This window comes from Equus asinus, chromosome 20 (assembly GCF_041296235.1).
Source record: "Equus asinus isolate D_3611 breed Donkey chromosome 20, EquAss-T2T_v2, whole genome shotgun sequence".
Classification (NCBI taxonomy): domain Eukaryota; kingdom Metazoa; phylum Chordata; class Mammalia; order Perissodactyla; family Equidae; genus Equus; species Equus asinus.
In genome coordinates this window covers 20,679,217-20,699,070 of record NC_091809.1, presented here as the reverse complement: position 1 = coordinate 20,699,070, position 19,854 = coordinate 20,679,217, and the positions used below count along the sequence as shown (strand labels likewise).

Below are 19,854 nucleotides of genomic sequence, written 5' to 3'. Positions count from 1 at the left end.
CTTTGCGGCGGGGGGCGGGGGGGGGGGGAGGGGGGCGGCTGTTACATGCGCCAGTCTGGGTTCAGATCAGTTCTGTTCTCTGGTCTCCCAAGGCCCTTGATTTATGGAGTCCCCACGGACGGAAGCTTTCCCCCCATCAGCGGGTCTCCACTGAATCAGTGGCAGGAGTCCTGGATGATCCCCTGGTCACACGGCCCCTCCCCTGCTCCTTCCCGACCTGTGCCGCAGCTATCGCAGACTCTAGGGGAGGGAGCGATGTTCTCTCCTACTGTTCCAGTGCCTCCGAGGGTGTAAGCAAGGTTATGATCTCCGCCTTCTTGGTATTGTAGGTCTCTAACGAGCTGGCATTATGTTTATTCTCTGAAATTCAGTTCTTCCAATCTTTTGTTGTATTTTGGAGGGGAGAGAATCCCGGGTCAGCTCACCCCACCACTTTGCTCCGCCCCACCTCAGGGTTTACAATAGTTTTCTAATATACTAACATACATCAATGAAAGAGAGAAACTAGAACTTGGGCCATCATTTAAATAAGCAAAAAAGCCTAAAAAAAGGATCTGTAAAATTCCTCTTCAAGACAGAAATCTTAACTGAGAAAGTGGACATAGTTTCAGATTCTTGTTATAGGAAACCTAATTCTCCCTAATTTACATCAGCAACACAATGGATTTGCAGATGTGAATGTGCAAAAGTCATAAATTAAGTTGAAAAAGAAAAGAGTCTGCAGTTTATGTTAAGATCCTTGAAACTGGAAGTCACAAGCAAAGTGTACAGATGAGCTTTCTTCTGAGAAGAGGAAGGGCCCAGACTCTTCTAAATACATTCACTTTTCTCCTTTTCCTCTTCTGTTAATAGTAGGCAGTTCCCAGAGATTGGGATAACATGGACCAATTTCACTAATTATGAGTTCTGTGCATTAAGTTCTCAAGGACATACGGGTTTAAATAATTAGCCAGTGTCTCCAGCCTTTAAATGTGCCAGCCCCGGTTAGGCTTCATGCCTGTGACTCCTCTTCCCAGAGTCATTGTCTCCACTGGAGGATTCATACCTGAGTCTATCTTCCTGTCAGTCCTGAGAACAGAGGCTCTCCCCTCATCATTCACCAGGCCGGAGAGGGCAGTGGAGCCAATCTGTTAAGTCATGACCTGGAAGAGATACAGCACAGACCAGTGAGCGCCCAGGGAGATGGTGGATGGAGGAAGGATTATAGAAAATCTTGTTTCCTCATTATCAAAAGAAGCAAGACAATTGAGATAGCCAGATGGGAGGGCATCAATATGCAAGTTTCAGCTCAGAGGCCAATGAAGTTTATGTTATTTTTCTGTTGGGGATTTCGTAATTGTCTTTCAAAATGCTTCTTTCCTCCACCACCATGTCTAGCTTCCATAGGCATCACTCACACCACAGCAGGAAATGAATCTCTCCAAACCATCCCCTAAGTGCTCCAAAATGATCATGAATCTGATGATTATGATCACGATGGTGATGAGGAGAATAAGCATGATATTATGAAGCTTTATTGAGGGTTTCCTATGATGGCCTCCAAGCTATGTGCTCTGTAGCTTTTAAATTTTCATCTCCATAATCATCCCCAAGATATAGATGCACACATTATCATAATTATACAGTTGAGGAAAGGATTACAGTATTTTTATTTAATTTGAACCATGTCCTGGGGTAAAAATGGGTGGAGTCAGGTTTGGATTTGAGCAGCAAGACTCTATTCACAGGGCACAGGACAATGTCTTTCCTTAAAATTTAGTTTTATGTCATTATTGAGCCCTTGAGATGTGGCTAGTCCAAACTGAGATACGCTATCAGTATGGAATACTAGATTTTGAAGACATACCAAAACATGTAAAATATCTCAATTTTGTATATTGGTAAAACTACATTATTTTTTCTATAGTGGGTTAAATAAAATGTTAAAAAAATAAACCCAAACAATGTACTCAAACTTTTCTTTCTCTGTCCAGGTCACTCCAGGCAGAATGCTTGCAGGGAAATGACTGAGTCTTATTCATTTCTGATATCCCAACACCTACACTGTGGTTGGCACAGCATAGGCAACCAAAACAAAATATTTATGTATGTAAAAATCTCTTTTAAATATTGATTACCATTTGTTATTTCACAGGAACACAGCATAATCAATATGGCTTCTACACACTGGAGGCTTTCCTGCCTGGGCTTTTATCCCTTCCGGGGATGTCCTGTATGACTAAGGAAATGAGTAAGATTGGTCCTTTCCCTCCAAGCACTCTTCCAGGAGTGAGAAATTAGTCAAACCTGAGGAGGAGGGTCATGGGAACCTCCAATTTGTATCCAAGTTGAACAGAAGTTGTGGGTAAATGGGGACCTACTACTTATTTTATTTTTTTTTGAGGACGATTAGCCCTGAGCTAACATCTGGCACCAATCCTCCTCTTTTTGCTGAGGAAGACTGGCCCTGAGCTACCATCCGTGCCCATCTTCCTCTGCTTTATATGTGGGACGCCTACCACAGCATAGCTTGCCAAGCAGTGCCATGTCTGCACCTGGGATCCAAACCAGCGAACCCCAGGCAGCCAAAGTGGAATGTGTGCACTTAACTGCTGCGCCACCAGGCTGGCCCCAAGGGACCTACTACTCTTGATTGACATCTGAATTGGAAGCAGTGTTGGGGACTGAGCCCTTGACCTGTGGGATCTGACACGCTAGGCAGATAGTGTCAGAAGTAAAATAAATTGTAAGACATACAGCGACTGTGAGGAAATTCCCCCACATTTGGTGACCAGAAGTGTCAGAAGTGAAGGGTTATGTGTGAGAGTAAAGGAGACAAAACAGGATGTGAAAAACTGCTTAGGTGTTTCCTATACAGTGCCAAAGACTTAATTTAATTTTAATTTAGTCAGAATGTCCATGCCCATTCTAGGATTTTTGAGGGCAATGGGTGCTATTGAAATAGGGAATTCAGGCAAGACAATAATACCAATGGTAAAGGTGAGGCATACTTTTTGTCCTCTAATTTTATGTTCAAGAACCTCCCTAAGATTATAGAGAGTACTTTATTCAAATTTAGTGGGATCCCCAGCAGTAATTTGAGTGCTGGTATTCATTGAGGACACAAAGCTTTGCCCATTGATGCTTTACAGCAGATATTAAAACTAATTCAGAACCTGCATTGAAGAGATGGCAGAGCTAATCAGTGCCATTTCATTTTTTGTTCTATAAATTCTTTTAATAAATGTTGGACTTCCAATGGGGTCAAATTGTACACTTCTGTTTCAGTTTTCTGTTTCCTCCTTCATGTCCAGATTTCTTTCTGTCTCTTCTTTTTCTCTCTTTATGTATTTATTTTCTATCACTAGATGTACTACAAAGGAGGTCTTCTCTATCCTGCTCATATTTATAAATTTCTTTCTCCAGAGATCCTCCAATCAGTGTCTTCAGGGTTAGGGACCTCCTCCATGATAATGGTTGTTTTATGGGGTTTATATACCCTGTGTTTAAATCAGGTACGAATTAACTCCTTTCCTGGGCTACAGGGATGCCATGGGTGTTTCTCCCCATAACCCTGAGGAACTGAATTTTTGTTGTGACAAAGGCATGTGGTAACAGTTGCAGCAGGGCTGTTTATAGATCTTGATCTGTTTTTAGAAGCGCAGGCCTCAGCATGACATAGCTGCTTTCTTTCTTCTTCTCCTCCGTCTCCTTCTTCTCCTTCTTCTCTTCTTTCCTCTTCCTATTCCTTCTCCTCTTCCTCTTCCTCCTCTTTCTCCTTCTCCTTCTTCTCCTTCTCTTTCTCCTTCTCCTTCTTGTTCGCTCTCTCCTTCCCCGTCTCCCTTTCCCTCTCTCTCTCTTCTTCTCCCTCCCTCTCTCTCTCTCTCTTGCTCACTCTCTCCTAATTCCCTAAAGACCACTCTTCCATGAGAAACCACTCAGTGGACCTGTATCTTGCTCAGGGTGTACTCTTTCCACCCACAAGGGCCAATGCCTGGCTGAAACACACAAACCAATCAGGGTAAGAGTCTTTCCCTTGACCCTAGTGTCAGTAACAGCTTCATTCCAAGACACACAGATAGATCTGAGCTGAGACACAAGACCTAGGACTACATTAAGGAAGGACCCAATCCCATACCCTTGTCTCTAATAGCCAAGTAACTATCAAAACATCTACATTAGGTAAGTTATATCTATAAGAGAAGATTGTGTTACCAAACACAAACACAGGTTCATTACCCAATACACAGGAAAGTCAAATGACCAAAATATTAAGCTTGTGGGAAGGAAATAGATTTATTATCAAAAGGCAGCCAGGTGAGGAGATGGGAGCTAAAACTCAAATCCACCTCCTTGAAGGGAAAAGGTAGGGGTTTTTATGTGGGCTTTTAGGTATGGGAGGGGGAGCATGTGGCTTTGCTGGTTGGCACCTTCCCACCAGCCTGTATTTGGCAAAGAAGATGGAATGTCTTTTTCCTTGAGTGTCTGGACTTTTCTGATGACTTCTCATTCTCAGCCTGCATTTGGCCCTGTTAGGCTGAATATCTGTTCTTCTTGATGTTTGGACTTTGACTTCCTGGGAAAAACAGCTCATTCATATACTAAGGAGGGACAGAAAGACCTGGTTAGCTTTAAAAAACAGTTGATTATGCTGAGTATGCCCAGGTGCAGTTAGGAAAGCATATCTCAAATTTTTTTTCCTCTCTTTTTCTATCCCGGGGAAGATTTAACCCCTTTGTTCTTGGTTTCAATTGGAAGGACTCAACAAATGCAGCAGAATGCAGAACAGTCCAAAATGTAAGCTTCTAGGAGGCAGTAGCTCAAAGTACATGTTTATCATCAGGGAGCAGAGCCAGGGAGCAAGCCAGAGCAAGAGAAGAAAAACCTCTGAGGGTGGCAGTCATTGTCTCAGTGCCCCATGTGCTACATCAAGTGTAGTGGACACTCTGCAGAAATACGATGGACCTCCACTTCCATGGACATCAAAATTTGGCAGATGTTGAGGCTGATAAAGCCAACACACAAGAGGGTTTAAAAAGTTTATTCAACATATAAAGATCTCCCTGTCGGGGGCGGCCCAGTGGACAAGTGGCTAAATTCTGGCATTCTGCTTGGGGCCCGGGTTTCGCCAGTTCCTGGGCGCGGATATGGCACCCCTCATCAGGCCATATTGAGGTGGCATCCCACATTGCACAACAAGAGGCATTCACAACTAGAATATACAACTATATACTGGGGGGCTTTGGGGAGAAGAAAAAGAAGAAGAAAAAAACAAGATTGGCAACAGTTGTTACCTCAGGTGCCAATCTTTAAAAAAAAGAAAAGATCTCCCTGTCTGGGGGGAGCATAGCAGGCCTTCTAAGCTGGTCTGAAATGACACAAGAGTTCAAAGAAAGTGGCTGGCTTGGGTTTTTTTAATTGTAGTTTTGGTATGGGTTCCCAGTGAGAGTTCCTGTACATGTGCGTGGGCTTATGAGGTTTGAATATCTCTCTGTTGCTGAAAGAGGACAGACCCAGTCTTTCTTCTTTTTTTTAAATTAAGGCGTAATTAACATACAATATTATATTAGTTTTAAGTATACAACATAATGATTCAGTATTTGTGTATATTGTGAATTGATCACCACAATGAGTCTAGTTAACATCCATCACCATACATAGTTACCAATTTTTTTTTCCTGTGCTGAAAACTTTAAGATCTACTCTGTTAGCAACTTTCAAACATGCAATACAGTATTGTTACTATAGTCACCATGGTGTACCTTACATCCCCAGGACTCATTTATTACAACTGGAGGACCTGGTCTTTTTTATCAGCTAGCCTAGATAGTGAGCATAAACAGAAGAGGCATGATTTAAAAACTGTTAGCACCCAAACATCACACTCAAAAAGTGAAGTCAGGCATTTTATTACATAGTTCTTATAGGGTTTTCATATGTAGTCCAAATCAAGAGAATTAATTGCCCTGCATATGAATAAAATAAAGTACATTTGAATGCTTATTAATGTCCTTTAATTACAACAATCTTTTCTCTAAAGGAGTTGATATTTCTCATTCCTTTTGTTTCCATCAAAGAATGGAACTACTATGTTAGTATGTCCATGGATTTTTAAAATCTCTAAGTATCCTTGTGCCTCTGAATTTTCAGCCCAGTCTTTCTAAAGTGGGTGCACATAGAGACAGGTGAATGGAGCAAAAGCCAATGAGAACAGAGTTCTAGGAAGAATGTGTTTGCCACAGCTGAGAAATATGGCTAAGGGGTATGGTCCTCAAGTATGAATACTTTATCTATGAATTGCTTGAATGCAAAATATAGACACTCTTATGGGTACCCGTATACTTCTTTACTTTATATCAACTCTCTTTTATTTTCCAAAAGGTGTCTCTGCTATGTGGAATCCCAGAATCTAACAGGAGTCTTGGATTTCCTATTTCTTGGGCTCTCAGATGGTCCAGAACTTCAACCTCTAATCTTTGGCCTGTTCCTGTCAATGTACCTGGTCACTGTGCTGGGGACTCTGCTGATCATCCTGGCTGTCAGCTCTGACTCCCACCTCCACACCCCATGTACTTCTTCCTCTGCATCCTATCCATGGCTGACGTTAGTTTTATTGCTACTACGATCCCAAAGATTATTTTAGACTTTCTAACTCATAGCAGAGTCATCTCCTATGTGGGCTGCCTGATTCAGTTGTCTTTTTGAAATCTTTTTGGATGTTTGGACAGTTTACTCTTAACGCCGATGGCCTATCATCGATTTGTAGCTATGTTTTCTTATCCCCTGCACTACCTGGTCATGATGAACCCACACCTCTGTAGCTTGCTGTTTCTGGTGTCTTTTTGATCAGCCTTTTGGACTCCCAGCTGCACTGCTTAATGACATCACAACTTACCTTTTGCATGAATGTGGAAGTTCCTCATTTCTTCTGTGATCCTCCTCAACTCTTCAAGCTTGCCTGTGACAATACCTCCACCAATAAAATATTAACCTATTTTATTGGTGCCATCTTTGGTGGTATTCCAGTCTCAGGTATCCTTTTCTCTTACACTTGAATTATTTCTTCCATTCTGGGAGTGCCAACAACAGGTGGGAAGTACAAAGCCTTCTCCATCTGTGGCCTCTCATCTCTCAGTTGTTTGCCTATTTTATGGAACAGGCCTTGGGATGTACCTCAGTTCTCCTGTTTCACGTTCCCCCAGGAAGGATGTGGTCGCCTCAGTGATGTACACTGCAGTCACTCCCATGCTGAACCCCTTCATCTTCAGCCTGAGGAACAGGGACATCAAGAAGGCCACGTAGAGGCATCTCAACAGAACAGCCTAGACTCAATATTGGGCCACTTTTTGTTTTGTGGATTAGAAATGACAGAAAAACTAAACGTCTAGAGTTGGTGCCTCTTTGGTCACATAATTTTTGTAGCTCGTGGTTTTCATTCGTCTTGATTTATCATATCTGAAAAAAAATTTTTTTGGCACGTCTTTGGTGGGATGAAGAGAGTATTCTGGGATCCCACATGTGTCAAAATCACTGCACTATCTTTGGAATCTTATGCGTTTGTCACCTATGACCCAGGCATCCTGTAGAAATTCAGAACTCTCTTTTTAAATATATATACAGTTCTCAACGATTTTCACTTTCCATGTCTATTTTCCATAAAACTTTGACTTCAATCAAACCTATTGATGCAGGTTGTGTGAGAGAATGTGTGTCACTGGTCCCCAAGCTTGGCCTCATACTGGAATCATCTGATGAGCCTTAAAAATCCTCATGCCAGAGTCCCACGACCATAGTTTAAGACTTAATTGGACTGCAGAGTGAAAAGAGTGTGAAAGGTTTTAACAGCTCCCCAGGTGAGTCCAATGTGCAGCCAAGGTGGAGACCTGTTGAATTTTATCAGAACTTTCATTCAAGATAAATTGTATGTCTTGTGTCCTTTACTGTTCCTGACCAGATCCTGAAGATCTTAAAGTGATCAGAGTTCACAAAGGAGAAGAATGAAAGAGTTTGCCTTAGTAACAGGCAATGTGATTTTTTGGGCATATTCCTGTGAATATTTTTTCAAACATCTTCTCCCTCCACACACTGGAGCTGGTCCTATATGCTGGATATTAAGCTATTGTTTTTCTGCTCCAAACGTACCCTTCTGGAATCTAATTTGTGATACTGTGTGTGTGTGTGGCGGGGGGGTGGGAAACTATAAACCAATGCTCGAATGTTCCATCTGGCTTCCCTTTAGATTCTTCCAATTACAGTCAGTAAAGTCAGACGCACCAATGCCCAACCTTTTCCCTATACCCCTTAGCCTATCATACTGTCGCTACATCCTACAGCTATGACTCTCTGTTACCATATTTTTTCTTTTATGCTTTTCATCTTTTAATAAGTGTTTAGCCATACTTATATTAAATTATCTTCATTAAAGTAACTAGTGTGGTTTCTCTTTTCTTGATTGAACCCTGGCTGATAAATCGTAAGGCTAGGTTGTGAGATGCAATTGGAAGATTGCAAAGTGAGCTCACGATAAAAAAGTGATTGTAATGATTATGTATTGGTCAAGGGTATCCAACTGATAGTAGTGGTCTGATATTTCTAGTGGCTGTGTGGTTCTAATCTTGCCTGTAGATCATTGTCACCCAAGTGATTATTAATAAATTTAACTTTATCTTTGTTTTCATTGCTCAAGGATAGCAAAGGACCATGTCCTCAGCAAAGGGGAGATCTTTCCTTTCACTGGGAACAGGCTCTTTAGGACTCCACTTTGTTTCCCTGTCTTCTGTCATGATCAATGTGTCATGGGCTCCTTCTGTCTTCTGCTACATAGCCAGGTACCTGAGTACATATCAATCTTTCCTTTAGAGATGCTACACAGTTTCTGAGGTAGCAATGTGGGCTTTCTGAAAAGCTATCCAATAACTGGTTTAATCTACTCTGCCTTTTACCACTAAGCTAAATTGCCTACCAACTTCACAGACAATGATTCTAGTAGTTGATTGGCTCTTCCAATTATGAAATTACTTCAGTTTAATTTTGGATTTTTCTTCCCATCCAAACATATAAAATGTCTCAACACTCACTCTTCCTTCTCTAATCCTTCTCTGTACTCCTGCCATTTGGTCATTTGGGCTCCCTAAAATTTTCCCCTGCCACTGATGCACACACACATGATTAGTATACTTTCTCCCATGTCCAACTTAACTGGGTAAATACTCAAGCTTTCTTCCTATCAGTTAATGAGAAATCAATCTCTGAGTTCCTCATACAAAGAAATCTGAACCAATAGGACTTCAAAGATAAGATATAGAGGTTGCCACAAATCATGATTCCCATACATTCCACTTTATCTCACTATGTAAGCCAAAATCACGTTTTTAAAAAGACTTCCAGAGTTCAAATACAAAGATTCTAAAGAAAATATATTTGAAGAGAGATGAGCCCTTACTAGTTGAGCAGAAATCAGAAGCTTTTAGACTTGCTTATTGTATTGGTACTGAAATGGCTGTGGCTTCTCCTGGCAAAGATGAAAGTACTCTGTTGGTATAAGAGAAGCCAGGGAAACTTCTTATGACATGGCCAGGAGCAGCATGGGGGAGGGGGCCGGGGGGTTGGCAGAAATACCTAAAACCGAGCAAGCTTTTCCATGTGCCTGTCCTTCTCCAGTAAAGGTTTGTTGAGAAGATGGTGATGTAAAGAGTTGGGGACTATGCTGGAAAGCAGAGAGACATCTATAGAATCTTGTTGTGCTTATGGCTCAAAGTTCTGATAGAGGATAAGGCTTTTGTTCTGGGAAGCTTCTAAGATGCTCCCAATATCCCCTGCCTCCTGTTATTTGTGCCCTTGTATATATCTGTCTCTAATTGAGCTGGACCTTGTGACTTGCATCCCGTGAACAAACTATCAACAAATATTGTTATATCAACTCTATATTAATGTGTAAATAGACTCAGGTTTTCAACTCACCAGCCTTCTTCTACTCTCCCACCAGGTCATGCCGATGGATGATAGCTGCCATGTTGTTAGTTGCCCAATGGAGAAGCCCATATGGCAAGAAACTGAGAGATGCCTTTGGCCAGCAGCACACAAAGAACTGAATCCTGCCATTGCCACATGAGTGACCTTGGAATCAGGTCCTCTTCTAGTCAAGCCCTGAGATCACCACAGCCCTATATGCAAAATGCAGACATCTGAGAAACCTCCTGTAGTATTTAAGCAAATTGTCAATTTAATGTGTGTCAAAATAGTTATTTAATGTCCCATACATAATGTAACATACATAAATTCTACAGAAAAATTAAAACATCGGCTGTCATTCAAAATAGCAAAAACATACATCTCTAAACATAAAACCCCAAACCCCAAAGCAGGAATATAGAAAAACACATGGGAAATTCTCCTTAAAGATATAAATTAATGGAAACTGCATTAGGTTCTTGGTAAAGAAGACATAATTCTCCCAACATAGCATGATGAACTCAATGAATTTGCGGACATACAAGTCACGTGTTGCTTTTTTTAATTGAAAAAAATCATCTGAATTTATAAAATCCCTGCAACTTGGAAGTCAGAAGTGAGGAGTATGGGTAAGCTTCCTCCTGAAAAGAGGACTCTTTCAAATAATTCACTTTTCCCTTTTCCTCTTCCATTAATAATAGCAAGTCCTCAGAGAATGGGATAACAGGGACGAGTTTTGCTAATTATGAGCTCTGTGTGTTGAGCTCTCAAGGCCATAGAAGAGTAAATACTCAGCCTGTGCCTCCAGCCCTTTAGGATCCTGGTCTCACTCCAGCAGGGTTCACATCTGTGTCTTCTCCAAGAATCACCATCTGCATCAAGAGGCCCATGACTAACTCTGTCTTTCTCCCAGTCCTGAGGACAGAGCATGAACTTTCATTGCTTGCTAGGCAGGAGACCAGCAGCAGATTCTCATTCCTTGGTCATACTCCAGCAGAGACACCAAGCAGCCTGGTGAGTACGATAGAGATGGTGGATGGAGAAGCGACTGTCAGGAACATTGTTTTTTCATCAGTAGGACAAATAGGAGAGTTGGGACAAACAGATGGAAGGGCAATGATATGCAAAGTTTCAGCTCAGAGCTCCATGTAGTTTATATTTGTGATTCTTGTGGGGATCCCAAAACTCTCATTCAAAGTTCCGCTTTTCTCCCACAGTGGTTCTGCCATTGTAGATATCTCCCCCATGACAGCAGGAATGAGTCCTAGTGAATTGTTCACAAAGCAGTGAACACGGACCAAGAAGGTGATGAGGATGATACTGATGAAAATGATGACAGTAGCACAATATTACAGACCTTTAGTTAGGGATTCTATGTACCAGGATCTGAGCTAAGTTCTTTATTTAGACTGTTACCACTTATCTGCATTACTATCCCCAAAACAGGGAAACAAGCATTATCATCACTCTACAGTTGAGGATAAGAGCACAGCATTTTATGTAATTTTTACATAAATAATTTACATAAAAATGTCTTGCAGTCAAAAGGATCAAAGTCAGGTTTCAATGCAGACAGTGAGACTCCATTCACAGGGCACCTAGACAATATTCCCTCCTGCCAACTCATCCTGGCATTTCTCTTCCTTTCTTTACAGGCAGAGCCCCTCACCCACTGTGCTCTTCTCTTTGTGTTTCTGGTAGACCACAACGGAAAACAGTGGGTTGCCCTGGCTCATGAGCTATATTGTAAGTATGACTGAGACTACATGCAGGAATCACAGAAATTGTTGACACACGATAATTCTGGGAAGAGCTCTTTCTTGTCCCTGCTTCCAGATTTGCTTCAATTGTTCCACTTCCTCCTTCATTCTTGTAATTTATTCCCTCTTGATCTAAGGGAGACATAAATTCAAAATGTTGAGTTTCATTCTTACTCATGAAACAGTTACAAGGTATACTCTAGGAAGTTTGGAATAGCTTTCTGGATATCTGCTCAAACCATCATTGTTAAACAGTGAACAGTTTCAGATCCTGGTCCTCAGAGATACCCCATTTAATTTTGAATCCTAGCTGTTGCATTTATTATCTGTGTGACACTGGGAAAGTTGTTAGTATCTCTGAGGCTTAACGTTTTCATCTGAGTTGATCTCCAGTTGGTACAACTGCATTGAGTAAGATTTAAATATAAAGGGTATTGAACATGTGCCTAAATATGTGATGGATGTCTACAGTAAGGGCAAAGTAAATTTTAGCCATTTTTATTAGTATCAAGGCTAATCACCAGAGACCCAACTAAATTATCTTGTGATCTACAAGTTTGACTTTCTCTGGATCCTGAGAGAACATTTAATTCTCATCTTTATGCAAGTAGACTCTGATGCCTGAAGGGAAACAACTTAATCTCATTCATTTCTGATTCCTCACAGACTATCATTGCTTGGCATAAAATAGGCTACAAGAACAGCAACAACCTCTGGTGTATATCGAAAATACACTTTCTTAGTTCTCAGAAACAGAGCATAGGCAATATGACTTCCATACACTGGGTACTTTCCTGTCTATACTTTCATTACTTCCAGCGATGTTACATAGGGCGAGACAAAAGACAAAACAGTGGTTGCATCTATGTCACAAATTTTCTGAGAGACCTTTCATTTCCATTTAATAGAATCTATAATACTCAATTACAAAACATGTGGATATATTCTTAAAAATGAAAGCAAAAAAAAAAAAAAAGAGAGAGAGAGAGAGAGAAAGAGAAAGGGAAGTAAATCTTATTGTGTGAACTGAGACATCTGCTCGGAATTCCACTCATTCCATGAACAAATTACCTGGGACATGATAGGCTTCTGTCTCTTTGCTATATAGTAGAATAAAAGATCATTAAATATTTCTTGGGATTATGTTTTATCAATAAACCCCCTATTCCAATAATGATTCTAATTCTGATTTAAAACCATGGGTGGATATTTATGAAGTGCAAACCTCTGTTAGGTGTTACACCTGTCCCAAAGATGGATATTATTCTCCCCATTTCTAGCTAAAGGATACAAGCACAGAGAAGTGGGGGGATTGACACGCACTCCACATTTAGGGGGTGAAAGATGTGGGACTCAGACAAAGGTCTCCTGACTGCCATCCCTGGGCTCTGTGCTCTTGAACAGAGTGGAATGATTGTTTTCTTTTGAAACCAGCTTTAGTTCCAGATGAGCAAACAGAAGCAAAGCCTAGATTCTTTCTTTTGTGATTTGGTGAGTTCATCTGTGAATAAGGGGAATGGGCCAAGCCTTTAATTTGTGAATAGTGTAGAACATAGAATTCTCTATGAATAGTAATGCATTTTGTAGTCCATTTTGGAAATCTGAGATTTGGAAATATTATTCCCTATACAAGATGGGAATTTTCACATGGACCTATCACGGAAGGGCCATTGCAAGACAGACTGAGGGATCCTTCTGATTCTATACCTTGACCATAAGAGTATTCAGTTGACTTTGTTTACATTTTCTATTGGAAAAATACATGTAGATAATTGAGTAAATTTGCACATGTATTCATTTTTATATGAATTAACATGAACTTACATAATTAACTTTGATGCATATATCTTATGGAAATTCTCACTTGTGTGATATGCAGATGGGCACTAGAATATTAAGTATATTCTAATAAGAAATTAGAAGATAAAATGATGTTCATCTCTCAGGTAATACTATGAATCAATTAAGTTGTTTGAAATAAATGTGTGTACTTCACAGAGACTTAAAATACAATATTTTGGTATTTGAGAACTTCTCAGGAAACATGTATATTATGATAGTATTTAGGTAATTTTTCAAGAAAACTGTTTATGAATACATAAACCAATACTGATATTGTGGAAACATTGACAGGAAAATACATCCACCAAATTCTTGACAGTGTTTGCCTTTGGGCAACTGAAGTGAAAAATAAAGGAATCACGCAGGGATAGCAAAAACCCTTAAATTTATCAATAATAAATGAGTCCTGAAGCAAGTGTGATTAAATATTTATATGTTTAATATGAGTAGTAGCTAATAATGGTAGTAATGATAAATGTTAACATTAATGGAACATTTACTACATTCCTGGCAATGGTTCTTTCTATCCTAGCTATGTGTTAGTATGACCAAAGGATTTATATGTAGAGATTCTGCTTTAATTGGTTCTAGGTTGTAACCAGCACATCAGTAAGTTTTTAAAGACCAACAGGTAATTATAATGACCAACTAGCATTGAGAACCACTGTCTAAGCACTTTATCATTATTATTTATTTTGATTTCTTATAGCAACCCATTAAGGTAGGTTTAGTTAATATAACCATGTTACAGATGAGTGAACTACCCAGGTATTTGTAATAGTATTCTCTGTTATTTTTACACTTGCGTTTTCCCCAAATTACCTCATTTTTCCAGTAATTTTATTGAGAGAATGTTGGTTTACAATGTTATCTAATTTTGGGTGTACATTGATATTTATCAGTTTCTGAAGTCTTCATCATACTCACTGCCAATAGTCTAATTTTTGTCTGTCATCATGCATATATGCCCATTTACCCCTTTCGCCTGCCCCCAAACCCCCTTCCCCTCTGGTAACTGCTAATCTTTTCTCTTTATCCATGTATTTGTTATCTTCCACATATGAGTGAAATCATGCAATGTTTGTCTTTCTCTGTCTGGCTTATTTTGCTTAACATCATACACGCAAGATCCATCCATGTTGTTGCAAATGTGATGATTTTGTCTTTTTTATTGCTGAATAGTATTCCATGTATATGTACCACATCTTTTTTATCCGTTCATATGTAGAAGGGCACTTGGGTTGCTTCTATGTCTTGGCTATTGTGAATAATGCTGCAATGAACATAGGGGTGCATAAATCTCTTTGGATCATTGATTTCAAGTTCTTTGGATAAATACCCAGTAGTGGGATAGCTGGATTCCATGGTATTTCTGTTTTCAGTTTTTTGAAAAATCTCCATACCATTTCCCATGGTGGCTGCCCCAGTTTGCATTTCCACTAGCAGTGTATGAGGGTTCCGTTTTCTCCACAACCTCTCCAACATTTGTTGTTTTTTGTCTTGGTAATTACAGTCATTGTGAGAGGTGTAAGGTGATATTTCTTTGTAGTTTTGATTTGTATTTCCCTAATAATTAGTGATGCTGAACATCCTTTCATGTGCATATTGGCCATCTGTACACCTTCTTTGGAAAAATGTCTGTTCATATCCTCTGCCCATTCTTTGATTGAGTTGTTTTCTTGTTGTTGAGTTGTATGAATTCTTCATATATTTTGGAGATCAGCCCCTTGTCAGATAAATGATTTGCAAATATTTTCTCTCAGTTACTGGGTTGTCTTTTCATTTTGTTCATGGTTTCCTTTGATTTGTAGAAACTTTTTAGTGTGATGTAGTCCCATTTGTTAACTTTCTCTTTTTTTTTCCCTTGCCAAAGTAGACATGGTGTCTGAAAAGATGCTACTGAGACCTATGTCAAATAGTGTACTGCCTATATGTTCTTCTAGGAGTTTTGTGGTTTCAGGTCTTACATTCAAGTCTTTACTTTATTTTGAGGTAATTCTTGTGTATGGTGCAAAATAATGGTCTACATTCATTCTTTTTCATGTAGCTGTCTAGTTTTCCCAAAACCATTTATTCAAGAGACTTCCCTTTCTCCATTGTATGTTCTCGGCTCCTTTCTAGAAGATGAACTGTCCATAGATGTGTGATTTTCTTTCTGGTCTTTCAATTCTGTTCCATTGATCTATGTGTCTGTTTTTGTGCCAGTACCGTGCTGTTTTGACTATTATAGCTTTGAGGTATATTTTGAAGTCAGGGATTATGATGCCTCCGGCTTTGTTCTTTTTCCTCAGGATTGCTTTGGCCATTTGGGGTCTTTTGTTGTTTCATATACATTTTAGGATTCTTTGTTCTATTTATATGAAGAGTGTCATTGGGATTCTGACTGGGATTGCATTGAATCTGTAGATTGCTTTAGGTAGTATGGACATTTTAACTTTGTATTCTTTGGACCCATGAACATGGAATATCTTTCCATTTTTTTTAAGGCTTCTTCAATTTCTTTCAATAATGTCTTATAGTTTTCAGTGTACAGGTATTTCACCTCTTTGGTTAAGTTTATGCCTAGATATTTTATCCTTTTTGTTGCAATTGTAACTGGGATTGTATTCTTGATTTCTCTTTCTGCTAGTTGATTGTTAGTGTATAGAAATGCAGCTGAATTTTAAAAGTTGATTGTGTATCCTGTAACTTTGCTGTAGTTGTTTATCATTTCTAATAGTTTTCTGATGGATTCTTTAGGGTTTTCTAAATATAGAATCATGTCATTGGCAAATAGTGAGAGTTTCTCTGCTTTGTTTCCATTTTGGATTCCTTTTATTTCTTTTTCTTGTATAGTGGCTCTGGCCAAAACCTCCAGTACTATGTTGAATAGGGGCAAGGGTGGGCATCCGTGTCTTGTTCCTGTTCTCAGAGGGATGGCTTTCTGTTTTTCACCCTTAAGTATGATGTGGGCTGTGGGTTTGTCACACATGGCCTTTATTATGTTGAGGTAATTTCCTTCTATATCCATTTTATTGAGAGTTTTTATCACAAATGGATGTTGGATCTTGTCAAATGCTGTCTCTGCATCTACTGAGATGATCACGTGATTCTTATTCCTCATTTTGTTAATGTGGTGTATCACACTGATTGATTTTCAGATGTTGGACCATCCCTGCATCCCTGGAATAAATCCCACTTGATCGTGGTGTATGATCCTTTTAAGGTATTGCTGTATTCAGTTTGTCAATATTTTGCTGAGGATTTTTGCATCTATGTTCATCAGTGACATTGACCTGTAGTTTTCCTTCTTTGTGTTGTTCTTGTCTGGTTTTGACATCAGGGTAATGTTGGCCTCATAGCATGAGTTAGGAAGCATTCCATCTTCTTCATCTTTTTGCAACAGCTTGAGAAGGATGTGTATTAAATCTTCTTTGAGTATTTGGTAGAATTCTCCAGAGAAGCCATCTGGTCCTGACCTTTTGTTTTTGGGGAGGTTTTTGATGACTGTTTCAATCTGTTTATTTGTGATTGGTTATTCAGATTCTTTTTTTCTTCTTGATTCAGTTTTTGGAGGCTGTATGAATCTAAGAATTTATCAGTTTCTTCTAGATGGTCCAATTTGTTGGCATATAATTTTTCATAATATTCTCTTACAATCCTTTGTATTTCTGCAGTATCCTTTGTAATTTCTCCTCTTTCATTTCTAATTTTTTTATTTGAGCCTTCTCTCTCTTTTTATTAATGAGTCTGGGAAAGGTTTGTCAATTTTGTCTATCTTCTCAAAGAATCAGCTTTTAGTTTCATTAATCCTTTCTACTGTTTTTTTTTAAGTCTCTATTTCATTTATTTCTCCTCTTATTTTTACTATTTCCTATCTTCTGCTGACTTTGGGCTTTGTTTGTTCTTCCTTTTCTAATTCTATTAGGTGCAGTTTAAGATTCATTATTTGAGATTTTTCTTGTTTGTTGAGGTGGGCCCTTATTGCTATGAATTTCCCTCTTATGACAGCTTTTGCTCCATCCCCTAAGAGTTGGTATATTGTATTTTCATTTTCGTTTTTCTGCAGGTATTTTTTAGTTTCCAAGTTAAGTCATTTTTCACCTGATAAGAGAAATGAAGACCCAATTGCATTCAGGGAGCTGAATTTAGGAGAAATGCAATACCTCTTTGTAGGAAGGATTGACTTAAAAAGCTCTTAAACTGGGACAAGCAGGCCATATTAAGGATTCAGGCCTGGACTTTCTTCTGAATTTCTCAACTATTCATAAGAGGTTGGATTGGAGGGAAAAACAATGCTTCACAAATGTTTAGGATTAGAAACATATGTAAGAATTTTCACCAAGCCACTACAAAAACAGCAAAAAATGATATTAACCTCAGATGTTTCCCTGAGATTGTGTAGCAATGATAAAAAAATAACCTGGCAAAAAATGAAAGATAGATGCAGATTGTTCATCAAAATGTAATTATTGCTTAATCATTGGTGCATTGTAAATTAATGCCACCTTTTGGATCAGTGATGCTATATGACTCTGTGCATTTACCAAAAACTTATTTATCAAATGTGAAGTTCATCAAGGCCAAATATTTATACATTTGAATTATTTTGAAAAGACTTTGAGCAGACACTCACACATTTGAGTGGGCGCTTATACCCATGGAAGATGGATGTCATACAATCAAATAAAAAGGAATCCAGGAGGATCATTGGCATATAAAATGCTACATGATTATGAGCATTCTATTTTAATTTAGAATCTAGCTAGTGGTGTTTTAGCTCATCTAGGGCTACATTCCAAATTAATGACATTTCTTGCACTGCATTTGGATAAGATAAAGTACACATGACTGCTTCTTAGTGTCCTTTAATTTGTATACTTTTTTTTCTTAAGAGAATGACATTTCTTATTTTTAATTTTTCCTTCGAAAGTAGGGTGCAGATATTTTACTGTGTTCATGGATTTGTTATCTCAAATGTCCTTCCTTATCTAATAATCTTGGCTCAGTGGTTCTAAAGTGAGTGTATGTAGAAACAGGTGAATAGTCCTGACATCAGTAAGGAATGAGTTCTAAAGACAGTTCATAACTGAGAAATATCTCTGAAGGTAATGGGGTGTAAGGTTTCAAGTGTGAATAGTTTTGAATTGCTTGAATGCAAAATATTAACCTTTGGCTGGGTGTCTCTTCACTGTGTTTTGTTTATTCAACACTCTCTGCTTTTTTAAAAGGTGTCATATCTAGATGGGACCACAGAATCTAACAAGTGTCTTAGAATTCCACCTCCTCGGTCTCTCAGATGATCTGGAATTGCAACCCCTAATCTTTGGGCTTTTTCTAACCATGTACCTGGTCACCGTGTTTGGGAACCTGCTCATAATCCTGACTGTCAGCTTTGACTTCCACCTCCACACCCCCATGTACTTCTTCCTTTCAAACCTGTCTTTGGCTGACATCAGTTTCAGCACCACTACAGTCCCCAAAATGCTGGTTAACCTCAAGACACACAGCAAATCCATCACCTATGCAGGCTGCTTAACTCAGGTGTCCTCATTTTCTCTTTTTGTATGTTTAGACAGTCTACTCCTGACCGTGATGGCCTATGACCGGTTTGTGGCTATTTGTCATCCTTTGCACTATCCAGCCATCATGAACTTCCACCTCTGTGGCTTGTTGGTCCTGGTGTCATTTTTCGTCAGTCTGTTGGACTCCCAGCTGCACTACTTGATGATGTCACAGCTTACCTTCTGTGCAGATGTGGAAATCCCTCATTTCTTCTGTGACCCTCCTCAACTCCTCAAACTTGCCTGTTCTGACACTTCCACCAATAACATATTAATCTATTTTATTGGTACCATCTTTGGTGGTGTTCCACTCACAGGGATCCTTTACTCTTATACTCGAATTATTTCCTCCATACTGAGGATCTCATCATCAGGTCTGAGGTACAAGGCTTTCTCTACCTGTGGCTCTCACCTGTCAGCTGTTTGCTTATTTTATGGAACAGGCCTTGGGGTGTACCTCGGTTCCAGTGTCTCATCTTCCCTGAGGAAGGAAGCAGTGGCCTCGGTGATGTACACTGTGGTCACTCCTATGCTGAACCCCTTCATCTATAGCCTGAGGAATAGTCACATCAAGAATGTGTTGTGGAGGATTGTCAGCAGAATAGCCTAATCTCAATACTTGTGCTATCTTTTGGTTCATATGCCTGGAAAATGCAGCAAAACCAAACAGTGTAACAAGAAATTCTGAGTCTGCAGTCATATAGTGTATATGTACCTATACAGCTCTCTGCTTTCAATTTACACAATTTTCCCTCTTACTGTAGCTGTAATAAAGCTTG

At 39.3% G+C, this 19,854-nt stretch overlaps 1 protein-coding gene and 1 pseudogene across 1 annotated transcript; both read left to right on the top strand.

Moving 5' to 3' along the window:
* The first annotated feature begins 45 nt into the window (after nucleotides 1–45).
* Nucleotides 46–7,281, top strand: LOC106827791 (olfactory receptor 7E178-like; annotated as a pseudogene).
* An 11,474-nt stretch (nucleotides 7,282–18,755) lies between these two features.
* LOC106827790 (olfactory receptor 7E178-like) lies at nucleotides 18,756–19,685 on the top strand. The gene has a single exon (XM_014835854.3). It carries the CDS (start codon nucleotides 18,756–18,758, stop codon nucleotides 19,683–19,685), a length of 930 nt encoding a protein of 309 aa, XP_014691340.3.
* The last annotated feature ends 169 nt before the right edge of the window (nucleotides 19,686–19,854 follow it).

Coding starts and splice junctions, on each gene's coding strand:
- LOC106827790 (XM_014835854.3), top strand. CDS start 18,756: ATGGGACCACAGAATCTAACAAGTGTCTTAGAATTCCACCTCCTCGGT.